At 31.1% G+C, this 13,129-nt stretch overlaps 1 protein-coding gene across 1 annotated transcript in view; it reads right to left on the bottom strand.

Annotated features, from left to right (window-relative positions):
- Nucleotides 1–12,734, bottom strand: part of LOC113378778 (DNA-directed RNA polymerase III subunit RPC1-like) — a 28,451-nt gene extending 15,717 nt beyond the window's left edge. Inside the window, exons 1-11 of the mRNA XM_026619373.1 lie at nt 12,597–12,734; nt 8,610–8,759; nt 8,443–8,547; nt 7,925–8,075; nt 7,726–7,841; nt 7,529–7,653; nt 3,330–3,645; nt 2,872–3,111; nt 854–1,118; nt 411–687; nt 43–320 (exon numbers count right to left, since the gene is read on the bottom strand). Of these exons, the coding sequence (XP_026475158.1) occupies nt 43–320; nt 411–687; nt 854–1,118; nt 2,872–3,111; nt 3,330–3,645; nt 7,529–7,653; nt 7,726–7,841; nt 7,925–8,075; nt 8,443–8,547; nt 8,610–8,759; nt 12,597–12,734 (2,161 nt within the window). The remainder of the gene's footprint in view (nt 1–42; nt 321–410; nt 688–853; nt 1,119–2,871; nt 3,112–3,329; nt 3,646–7,528; nt 7,654–7,725; nt 7,842–7,924; nt 8,076–8,442; nt 8,548–8,609; nt 8,760–12,596) is intronic.
- Between the last annotated feature and the right edge of the window lie 395 nt (nt 12,735–13,129).

Genomic DNA, 13,129 nt, shown 5'->3' with positions numbered 1-13,129 from the left:
AAAAAAAATAATTTCATTAACAAAAAAAAACTAGATTAACACCTTTTTTCATCTCAGCTATATATTCGTCGCATTTTTTATATCCTTGCTCTAGTAACATATTTTTGAGTTCAATAAGTCTGGCACTAGGTGTTACATCGCTAATGCCAAAACTGAATCCACGATTCATCAAGAAGTAAGAAGCTAGCCTGGCCAACCGCCACATAGCTTTACAAGCAACTTCTTCACCCCAATCTCGCAATAGAATGTAAAATATTGAATTCTTAGTGCCAGAGCCTAAAGTTTTCTTATCCATCGATCCACAAAGTAATTCTGAGTTTCTAAAATATTGCAAAACATTTTGATTTGCATAAAAACATCATATAAAAGAAAAAAATTGCAAAAATTGATTGTTAATAAATTTATGATACCTTATAATTACGAAAGAATCACGAACACACAAGTCTTTATTTTTTGTGTAATTTCTTCCACTAGTGACAAGATTTGCCATAACTGGGCATTCTTTATTAGGTTTCAACAATAGACTAAATATTTGTTTTCCTGTAAATAATCTTCGAGGTTTCAATATGGCTGGCTCAGGTAAATCAATTTGCAATGTTGCATCTGGTCCAGCAAGAAAGCATGCTGCCAATTGCATAGCCTGCTCATGAGTCAAGAATTCATCTCTTTGTGTTAAAAGATAACCACCTAATTGAAAACCAAGAAAAATTATGATCAATATATATAATTAACAAATTTGGTTTTAATGTATTTTAACCCTTTGCCGAACAATAATGGTTAATAAATTTGTATGTTTAAATGGCAAACTGAATGATTACAACTACTATTAACATTATGGTTTTTCAAAAATCACCTGTGATAAAATCTTGTGTTGCTGCAATTGTTAACTCTCCATTTCTGGGTGTTACTAAGTTTGATGTATTTCCCATTAGGACAAGGGCCTCCGCTCTTGCTTCTTCAGTTTGTGGAAGATGCAAATTCATTTCGTCGCCATCAAAATCAGCATTATAAGGAGTGCAAACACATTCATTAAATCTAAAAGTTCTCTGGGGTTGAACTTTGGCTCTGTGACACATAATACTTAATTTGTGCAAACTAGGTTGCCGGTTAAATAATACCTGAGAGTTAAAACAAAAATTAATATTAAATTTAATATGCTTAGCGAAATATTAAATAGCTAATTCTATGGAATAATGTTATACTGATACACAGTAGATTAACCAAACAGTAATTCATTAACGAATTAATATTTTAAGAAAACAGTTAACCACTGGCTATTAACTTTCCGAAGAAAAAGTTTGTTTTCACAAAAATCGGAATTGCTAATTATATGTTTTCTCGACGTTTCGAGTCATTTTGAATCGTTTGAGATTAAATTTGCAAAAAGTATGGATAGGTTTATGTGAGCCGATTTGACCTTTTATCGACGTTTGCTCAAAAACGGCTGTAACAATTTTAAAAGTTCGTCATTCAATGTAACCCGACAAAGACTCGCGTTTACCAATTTTGAGCGACGACCGGCTTAACAAGCAAAAATCAGGACCGATTTATAAAATCCCACAACTATTAGAAATTTATCATTTGGAAATCATGCTGATTCATTTTTGGCAAAGATCCCTCGGGCAGTTCGTTCGTAATTGATTGTTAAAAATATTTTTTGCGATTTTAATAAAATTTTCTACAGCGTAATAAAATTCATGGCCAATGAACATACTGAAATATTATAGGCCTATGACAAGTGGTTTAATCATAATTAAAGTTTAGATTAATGAGCCGCGCTTTTACAAACTACACCGTGTATGTATTACGTATTACCAAGTGTTCGTTTTTGAATATTTTGTGATATTTAAACTATTTGTCAAAAACACCTAACATGTATAAATATTTGACAAAATTGAATACTTCGAATTCGTTTACTTAAAAATCACTCGAAATCATTTTTCAACATTTTAAGTAATTAATTGTTTGTTCATAAATACTCAACTGATATCATAAACAATTATCAGACAAATTAATATGCAATACTAAAAATATAAACTAGTGCATGGGTGCATGGCATCGTGCCTTAAGGCAAATTTCTGCAGCTTCCCGTACCGTAATAAAAAATCTTGGTACGGAACCCAAAAAAAAATTACACAAAATATGTACACGTTATCAAAATCTCTATAAAATATCTGACAATTTGATGTACATATGTCCAATAAACATTTTTGACCGCCAAATGATATTTTTTTCAACTTATTTTTATTGAGAGTCCATAACCGCTTGGCCTGCCTTCCCAAAAATTCAATCAGTTTTTCATCTTGTCAATATAAGTAAAATGTTTTTTGGATTATTAAAATCGGACGCTCCATTCTCTTAAAAACTGAGTTGCCGTTTTTGGCACTTTTTGCCCCATATTTTCGGAACAGCTAAAACTGCATTCGCCAAAAACGAACCAGTACGTCTCCTTATCAATACAAATCGAATGTCTTTTGCATTATTCAAATCGGTTGATCGGTGTTCCCGAAATCGTCAAAAAATTTGTATCCGCACACACATACACACACGCACACACACACACAAACATATATACACACACACATACATACATCCATTTTTTCTAAGGTATGCCAAAATATTCAGAAACCTTTGAAACGTAAAGATATATAAAAATTTTCATTTTCGATTTTTTTGCAAAATACCCTACGGGAAGTAAATAATAATGTTAATTTTTTATATCAATTCTAAATTTTTGGTTTATTGTAAAATTAAAAGTATTTTGGAAACAGCTCTACGCCCCACTTGCAAAAGGCTCCACAGGTTGACCATAGAATTATATATTGATTTCTTATAAATAAATAAATATTTTTTTCATAACTAAACACTTACCACATCTCCATCACATAGATGTCTTTCAACTGTATCACCGCATTTTAGTTCTTGAGCAATTTTTGCACGATTTCCGTATTGCAAAAATTTTTTGAAATCGCTGCCTTTCTGTTGTACATAGTTTGCTCCAGGATGTACATCTGGACCATTTTTCACGAGTTGTTTCATTCTTTGCAAATTAGCAGGATGTACTCGTTCAGGATATGTCAATACTTTTGCCACATATACAGGAACCCCAACCTTTTAAATAATAATATATTAAATATAGACAAAATAAATAAAATGTACATTCATATTACAATTTTTCTTCTGTCAATTAGGTTAAATAAATAAATAAACTACATTTTTTAAACTGTTAAACAAAGTGACTAGTAACATTAACAATATAAGACCCAAACAAAAAAAACGATTTCTAAATATTTCTAAAATATGTTATTGACTTTGTGACGCTATCTCACCTGGTGAATTTGTAAATTCGGATCTGGAGAAATCACAGTTCTTGCTGAAAAATCAACACGTTTTCCAGAAAGATTACCTCGAAATCGACCTTGCTTTCCTTTCAATCTCTGAACTAAACCTTTTGATGATTTTTTTGGTTGCATTCCTAATGGTACACCAGTAACTTCACTATTAAAATAGAGAGCACAGTGGAGTTGCAAAAAATCCCAATCCTCTTGAATCAATTCTACTTTACCACCCGTTAGCATGTGTTTTTTTATCACTTCATTTATTAAAAGGATTTCTGACAGCTTCATAGTTAGATCATCTTCAGTCCTAAAATATTATTAATAAATATTCTTAATTATGTATATTACATAATTAAGCATTATAATTTATTTTAATAATAATTTTCATAATATTAGCAAATATATATATATATATATATATATATATATATATATATTAGGGTGGTCCTTAAAATGGTCATTTTCGAATTTCCTTGCTCCCAGGGGCTCAAATGGTTCCAAATTGATAAAAAACAATTCTCTGAAAGTTTTAGCTCTTAATATTAACGTTTAGATAGAGCGCAATTATTTAACGTTAATTTAATATTTAAAAAACGCAACAGAAATTACCGTGGTCGAACAAATTAATGGCATTTCAATGTATTTGTATGGAAAAATTGCTTACAGATACGAGCATGGTTACAGAACAATTTGACTCTGTATGTCAAAGTACCACTGTAACATCAAATACCTACTTAAAAAGTTTTCTCAACGCATAATTTCTTAGTAGTGTTTGCTATAAATTAACCGCGACATTTGATAGTTACCGGTTAGTGCTAATCATAGTATAATTATTACTGAAAGTTGTTTTTATAAACATCAATTACACAGGTCCACAAAAAAAGGTGTAAAATACAATGTACTTTTTACCGCTGAACACAAATCTAAGTCAAAATTGTAGGTCAAACTGCAAAAAATGGACAAAAACAATAAGAAAATAAAAAAATCTCCGATCTACTAATTCTTCTGCATGATAATTATAATCTTATAACTTCTGCCGCTTCCTGATCTTTTTTACCTTAAGTGACTTATAGACTTTCACTTAAATAATCCATTTAGTTTTCTTTTTGTATAATTTAGCAGTAATTTGCCCTATAAGATAATATATTCTTTTAAAGCCGTAAAAAAACAATAATTCTCTAAAAATATAAAAAAAGATTAAAAATTAAAAATGCCAAAAAGTTTTAATTATAGCAGGAAATGAAGTAGAAGATAAAAAAAAAAGTTGGCAAAATGAACCTAGTTCATACTAAAAAGAAGTCTATAAAGAAGTTTCTTATTGTATAGATATCCTCAAATAGTTAAACATGGAAAATATTACGAAGAAAAATTCAATATCTTAAAACTTCTAGACTAAAATACCTCATTGAGTGAGGTGACCATATTTTTTTGCATGAAATCCGGGACGGATTAGAATGTGCGTGAGAGCGGGGGGCGAGAGAGCGAATTTCGCCAAGCAGTCCATTTAATTTTTATGATAAATGAGCATTAAATTAAGAGACTACCAATACTTGTATATGGTGGTACCCCGGCATTCGAATGACCTGACATACGAGTGTTTCGAGATAGGAGTATGGAGGTGTAGTAGTCCTCCATATTAATACCAATATTATCCAAATTGTAGTAATAATAAATTCCATAAAATATTATTTATATTTGGTTTATTTTATGTATGATTAATATCCACGACACTATGTGTTGTCATATTTATCGTTAATAAAATGTGATTGGTATTTTCTTATTTATAATAGAAAAAGAAAGGTTTTGAAAATTATACATTTTGGCAAGTTCGACTAGGGAGAAACAAAAACCAAGTACGATCTGACACTTGAATTTCCTTTTGTTTTTCTCAGTGCTGTCACTATATGGGCCAATCTGTCCAGAGACATGTGATGCGTGTTGACAAGCCGCGATGCGTGTTGGCAACCCGCTACATCACTCCGCCCTAATGAAAAAGATTGTTTCGCATCTCTGACTGCCATTCTTGAACTTCCTTGTAAATTTCTTTTGGTTGAGATTGTGTGATAAATTGCCGTGTTGGCTTGTTGAGTTTGTTGATTGCTTACGTGGCCCTTCGCTGGTGAGTTAGCGGTTGAGTAGATGTGGCCCTTCGCTGGTGAGTTAGCGGCTGAGTATATTTGACACTTCGCTGGTGAGTTAGCGGTTGATTGTATGTGGCCCTTCGCTGGTGAGTTAGCGGTTGATTGTATGTGGCCCTTCGCTGGTGAGTTAGCGGTTGAGTGTATGTGGCCCTTCGCTGGTGAGTTAGCGGTTGAGTGTATGTGGCGGTTGCCAAATTGTTTGCTCCCTGTCTGTTGCCATGGTGCTTATTATCGACTTATTTACCATGATAATAAGTGATTTATTGAGCACGTGTTATTGTTGATCTTGAAGTGCGTGGTCGGAGTCTCAGTTGTAGGATTAGAATGTTCTTCTAGTTATGGCGGTTGTGAGCCATTTATAATAATTATTTATATTTTTAAAAATTCTTTTCTTAGTAATTCTTGAGACTTCAATTTATTTTTTTTGTGCTACTTCAAAATATGTCTTGATCTTCTTACCTTCTTGTATGTGTGTTACTAGTTCACTCTCGGGGTCACCAAAATATGGAGGCGTGCTCCATATTGTAGAAATACCGGAATTGTCCAAATTATAGTCATAATAAATTTCATAAAATATTATTTATATTTGGTTTATTTTATGTATGATTAATATCCACGACACTATGTGTTGTCATATTTATCGTTAATAAAATGTGATTGGTATTTTCTTATTTATAATAGAAAAAGAAAGGTTTTGAAAATTATACATTTTGGCAAGTTCGACTAGGGAGAAACAAAAGCCGTGTCCGATCTGACACTTGAATTTCCTTTTGTTTTTCTCAGTGCTGTCAATATATGGGCCAATCTGTCCAGTAACATGTGATGCGTGTTGACAAGCCGCGATGCGTGTTGGCAACCCGCTACATCACTCCGCCCTAATGAAAAAGATTGTTTCGCATCTCTGACTGCCATTCTTGAACTTCCTTGTAAATTTCTTTTGGTTGAGATTGTGTGATAAATTGCCGTGTTGGCTTGTTGAGTTTGTTGATTGCTTACGTGGCCCTTCGCTGGTGAGTTAGCGGTTGAGTAGATGTGGCCCTTCGCTGGTGAGTTAGCGGCTGAGTATATTTGACACTTCGCTGGTGAGTTAGCGGTTGATTGTATGTGGCCCTTCGCTGGTGAGTTAGCGGTTGATTGTATGTGGCCCTTCGCTGGTGAGTTAGCGGTTGATTGTATGTGGCCCTTCGCTGGTGAGTTAGCGGTTGAGTGTATGTGGCCCTTCGCTGGTGAGTTAGCGGTTGAGTGTATGTGGCGGTTGCCAAATTGTTTGCTCCCTGTCTGTTGCCATGGTGCTTATTATCGACTTATTTACCATGATAATAAGTGATTTATTGAGCACGTGTAAGTTGTAGGATTAGAATGTTCTTCTAGTTATGGCGGTTGTGAGCCATTTATAATAATTATTTATATTTTTAAAAATTCTTTTCTTGATTATTCTTGAGACTTCAATTTATTCTGTTACTTCTAAAAATGACTTGATCTTCTTACCTTCTTGCGAAATGTGTGTTACTTGTTCACTCTCGGGGTCGCCAAAATATGGAGGTGTGGTCCATATTAAATACCAAAATGATAGACAATAATAAATTTCATAAAATATTATTTATATTTCGTTTATTTTATATATGATTAATATCCACGACACTATGTGTTGTCATACTGATCATTAATAAAACGTTATTGGTATTTTCTTATTTATAATAGAAAAGAAAGGTTTCAAGAATTATACATTTTAGGCAAATTCGACTAGAGAGAAACAAAAGCCGTGTCCGATCTGACACTTGAATTTATTTTTGTTTTTTTTCTGTGCTGTCAATATATGGGCAAATCTGTCCAGTAACATGTGATGCGTGTTGACAAGCCGCGATGCGTGTTGGCAACCCGCTACAGGAGCCGCCAAAAAAGCGCTTTGTTGATTCGACATACGTGCAAAATTCGAGATACGAGCTTTGAGCGAGTAAGAAATTTCTCAAAAAATGACAAAATAAAAATATGAAAAATTTCGTCAGTTGTAACAATGATGCCTTAAATTGGTTATTAACTATTTCTTACGTTCCGGCTTTGATGTCAGATACAACAGATGGCCTTATGCATACGGGTGGAACTAGTATTCTTGTTAAAATCAAATCTGCCGGTCGACTTCGTGTAGTATTCATTCCCAATAAAAAAATATTTGACTGAAAAAAAAACAAAATATACATTACCAATATCATTGTATTATTTTAGTATTTTAATTATTTCCTACTTACATCTGGAACTTTTTTGAACAACTTTAAAACTTCCACAGGATTCAGATCTTGAGTTAATGCAGAATTTCCAACTTGACCCAAATCTCGATTTTCTTCCCTTGCTTCAGCCATCGAATCTATCAACAAATAATTAATTCAATAATCATGTTATGAAGAAATCATTCCTTTATTTGCTTCATTACATTTATATAAAATATACCTAAATATGATGTTACTAGTGTATCTGTGGGTTTCTTTCCTCTGAATTTGTCATGTACAATTTTCATAAAGCCTCCAGGATTTTTTTTAACGATTCCATTTATTGCCTCACAATTTGGGCATTTAGACAACTTTTTAGCTTTATCTAAAACCTTTAAATATAATTTTAGATTTTAAATTATAATACACTGATGATGAGACAAACATAGTCTCGAAACATTTGTAAAATTAATATTATTTAATAAATTGGTGCAAAAAAAAGAGTGCTGCTTGTTCATATTTCTGAATTAATATATATATATATATATATATATATATATATATATCAAGATCATGTTTCTTGACAGATGTCCTGAAGATGGAACGTACCTAGTTCCAAAACGTCGACAGTAAATAAATAAAGAAATGTTTTTTCAAAAAAACTTTTGTTTTTTATTACTCTTTGAATTTTTTGTTCGAAGCTCTACAATATATATATATATATATAATTTTTTTTTTTTCAAATAAAAAAAAACTAACCTGTGCTCGTAATTGTTTTTTCTGTAAGCACGTTATATTAGGATTCATCATTCTCCTGGTTAATATCTTTTTATCTGCTGGTTTAAGCATTACATGACCACAAGTCTAAAAACATTCAATAAACGTGAATAACACAAAGTATATATATAGCATTAAAATTTACTTACTTTACATATTGTTTGTAAAATATTTATAATATGCTTGAAATAACCAACATGAAATACAGGTAAGGCCAAGTCTAAATAACCATAATGACCCATACAATCTGTTAAGCCCTTATTGCAAGTCTCACACTTCGCATCCTTTTCACTTGTTCCCTTAAAGAATAGAAAGAAAAAATCATGAATAATTGTTTAAAGTTAATCATTTTTTTATGAATACAGTAAAATGAGTAAGTAGAAATATTTGATTAACCACTTAAGCTACTCGAACGAGACCCTTTCGCGCGAGAGCCTCTCGCCACATACAAATATTCGGTTTTCACTTCGATCGAGACTGTCTCGCTTAAGAATTGTTTCGATTTTGCCATTGCGAGTACTTCTTGGCCCTTTATTTATATATTATCTTAATTTTTTTTATCTAAAGCGATAATTTTTAGCTTTTTTGCAAATATATCTATGAATGTGAGCATAACAATGCTTTTTATAGTCTATAGAAATATCGAATTGTTGAATAGATTATTATTTCATAGAGCTTATAAATTTGTACTTGTAAGTCGATATTTATTAATTATATAATATAATTGTTCAAAAGTACAATTAAAACCCTGCTTATATTTTGACCTCCCTTCACAAAAAAACCCTAGCATTAAGTGATTAAATATATCTCAGTATTACAAATATGTAATATTGTTAAGATTTTTGGTCAAATAAATAAAATGTTTATAAACTGTTTCGAAAACTAGTGGTGTATGGCATCCTGCTTTAAGGCAAATTGCTGGAACTTCCCGTACCGTAACGAAATGTTCGAGGAATATTAAATGTTTTCAAATAGATTATTATAAATACTGTAACATTGTATAATATTTATAAGAAATATATAAACTGAATTACAAAGTTAAAATTATTCACTTAAAGTATATAAGTGAGCTTTAAACCAGAATTAAAATTGGAATCTCAAATATTTTCGATATTCAAAAAAAAAAAAAAAAATAATGATAAAAAAAATTGATTTTTTTTTCCAAAAGCAATTATTTCGTCAATATAAGCAGAATTTTTTTTGAATCATTCAAATCAGATCCTTCATTCTCTGAAAAACTGCCATTTTTGTACATTTAGCTCTGTATCTTCTAAATGGCTAGACCTGCTTCTGCCAAAAACTAATCATCACTTCTCCCAACCATTACAAATGTTTTTTAGATGATTCAAATCGGATGCTCTGTTCTCTCAAAAACTCGATTTCTATTTTTTGCACTCTTTGCTCTTTATCTCCGTAACGGCTGGACCTGCCTTTGCCAAAAACTAATCAGCACATCTTCCTATCAATAGGAATCTAATGTTTTTTGAACTATTCAAATCGGTTGATCCGTGCGCTCGAAATCGTGAACGAAAAAATGCAGACACACAGAACACACATCCATTTTTCTGAAGTATTCCAAAATGTTCAGAAACCTTCAAAACGCGAGGAAATGCAAAAATTTTCATTTTCGATTTTCGGCACATTACTACGGGAAGTTAATCATAAAAATTAACAGGGCAGAACATATATTAGTAAAAGATTAGTTTTTTTATTCAAATGCATTAACTTTAACATATCTATCAGCAAATACATTTTTTTTTTACAATTTTCCTTCTTTCGAGGACAATTTTTTTTTCTTATTTTTGAAAAATGTTTCATAATTTAGATGCAAAAAATTGCGTTTTCTAATTTTTTACCCAATTTATTTTTGTTAAAAAAATTTTTTCACGACAAAAGCAAATGATAATTAGAAAATTGTATTCATCCCCCATTATCATCTAGTCCAAAAAAGACTCGATTTTGTTCCGAGCAAGCAAAAAAGTAAATATGGCAATTCAATCATCTAAATTTTTCCGACTTATTCAAGTAGCGCGCATCTTGAATACTTCCGAACCAATTCTATCTTTCAAACATGATTATAAACTATAACTAGTATAACTAGTGGTGTATGGCATCGTGCCTTAAGGCAAATTGCTAAAACTTTCTGTACCTCAATGAAATATTCGGGGAATGTTAAATGTTTTTAAATTCATTACTATAAATACTGTAACTTTCACGATTCTTATTTTATAAAAAGTAAATAAACAAAACCTAATTGGCTTCAAAATGCAGGACATTGTCTAATATTTCTAATCGGGCTAATTGTTGTCGATAGGCATTCGGATAATCGAAAATCCGGATAGTCGAATGTATGAAGAATAATGTTGTGTATTTATTAAAAATCACAAATTTATACATACATATCAAGGAAAATCATGTTTGTTAATAATTTGAAACTTTTTTGTGTATGCACATACATTTTTCTAGATTACATTACATACATATACTATACTGCAGTATTAATCGTGCAAAAATTCGAATTGTAGGTATGTACAGTCAACCCTCCGTTAACACGGCATTCTGGGTACAAGGTTCCCATACTACGCGGAGGTAAAAATCCGACATCCCTCCGACTACACGGACTTCCTATTGCACGGTTTTTGTTCAACAGCCCATAAGTTCCTTGCGCAACCTATGAGTGATTCTAGTACATTAATATCAAAAGGGTATCCATGTAAGTTTTGTTATCGACTTTTATCTTTTAGACATGCCTGACTATATAATATCTTTCGCGCCAATTTTTAAATAAAGTGTCTATTAGGGTTTGTCGGTTTTCAAAAACCGGATTTTTGATGAAAATTATGAAATTCGAAAACCGTTTTTAGCGGATAAAATCGGTTTTTGCTGTATAGATGTAAAATGACAAATATACTAGATAGAAGCAAGCGTTTTAATACCTGTAATCATACGGTTCGATAACATTTGGAATCAGTCTGTTATAATTCCAAGAAAGATGAGGTCTTATCTTTTGTCAAATGTATATATTAATTTAGATTATTATATCAATGTATATATTAATTGAGATCAATGTGACTTCTTGTTGAAGTAGTTAATTGCTTCACTCAAACTTTAAAAAAGAGAATTCAGCCCTACAAGCCACAAATAAAAAAACAAAATCTTCAGAACTATATTATCACGCTTTAATAATGATTAAGCCTAGTTCGGTTCCAAATGAGAGAGTATTTTCTATTTTGGAAAATTTTGTGCTTAAACGAAGGACACTTCTAAATAACAAATCAATAGACGTCCTCAACTTTTAGCAACCATATTTCATTATATCAAAAAATAATTAAATATTTGAAATTAATTAATTAAAATTGATCGGAATAGAATAAACTCGGGGTTTTATTTATTGTTTTTAAAACTAAAATTGACATTAACAAGTATGTATCAATATGTATCTGTTTAATTACAAGTTAGGTTTTTTATTTGAAAATGTATTATTTTTATTTATACAAACTCTTTTTTTTTCACTATCATACGAATATTTATAATCTCATATGTGAAAATGATGCATGTATAATGAATAATCATTTTCAAAGTTATTTAATCCAGATTAACTATTATTTCTTTATTCTACTAATTAAAATTAAAATAAATTTGTTTACTATTCATAAAGTTGAGCATTAAATAAATTTAGTCAAAAACTGCTATAAATGACACTAAATTTGCCAAAATTTTTTCTTTGTTATTCGAGAATATTCGAGCAAAAATTAATTTTTTATATAAAATTCAAAAACCGGCTAAAACCAGTTTTCTGAGAAATTTACAATTGCAAAGCCGGATATCTGGAATGTCGGTTATTGTATAAACCCTAGTGTCTATGTCATACATGTCATTTGTCCGTATCACTCCTACTTCAAGTTGTATTCCTTGGTCTCCATACAGCACGATAAAAATAGTGCAATTTATACTAACTCTTAGTCTCTCATAGCATGGTTCCCATACTATATAAGTTTCCATAGAACGCACTACGAATTAGCTTGAATTGTATGTTAAAATACGAGTTTTTTATAGCACGGTCCCCATACTGCACGGTATGCACTTGCCGCATTAAACGAGGGTTGACTGTATATATATATTTATATATATATTACCATTCTACGATCCATAACTCCATATTGCGTTGGAATTCGTTGACCCCCTTGACTATACAAATTTTTATCAAATATTTGAATGTGAGCTTGTTGCTGAATGCTCTCAGCACTATCCACTCCGAAAGTAACATGTGACATGAAAATGTAAAAGAGGCGTATAAAAATTTTAAATTCTAAGTTTAAACTTTTAGTACCATGCTTACATATCTTTTACTCGATCCGTTTGCCTGAATGTTCTTCGGCATTGTATAAAATGTATATTACTTATAAATATGATATACAATAATTCCTCTATTTTATTTACATTTGAAATACTGTTAAAACAAATAGAAACCAACGTAATATATTATTTATATTTAAATTTCTCTCAAAATGTACATGTTATATTTGAGGTTATATATTGCATTTCATATGTCAACATAATATGAACGTGGGATCAGTTCAACACGAAATTATCTGCATATCTTAATGTTTTTAATCAAAAGTTGAAAACAATGTGACCAACAGAAAGTAAATGAACCGTTACTTTTTCG

The sequence above is a fragment of the Ctenocephalides felis genome, unplaced genomic scaffold (genome assembly GCF_003426905.1).
Source record: "Ctenocephalides felis isolate EL2017-DRISC unplaced genomic scaffold, ASM342690v1 CF-g0.4_SCAFFOLD_01886, whole genome shotgun sequence".
Lineage (NCBI taxonomy): Eukaryota > Metazoa > Arthropoda > Insecta > Siphonaptera > Pulicidae > Ctenocephalides > Ctenocephalides felis.
Note: the sequence above shows the minus strand (reverse complement) of the source record. Positions and strands in the feature narration are given on the sequence as shown.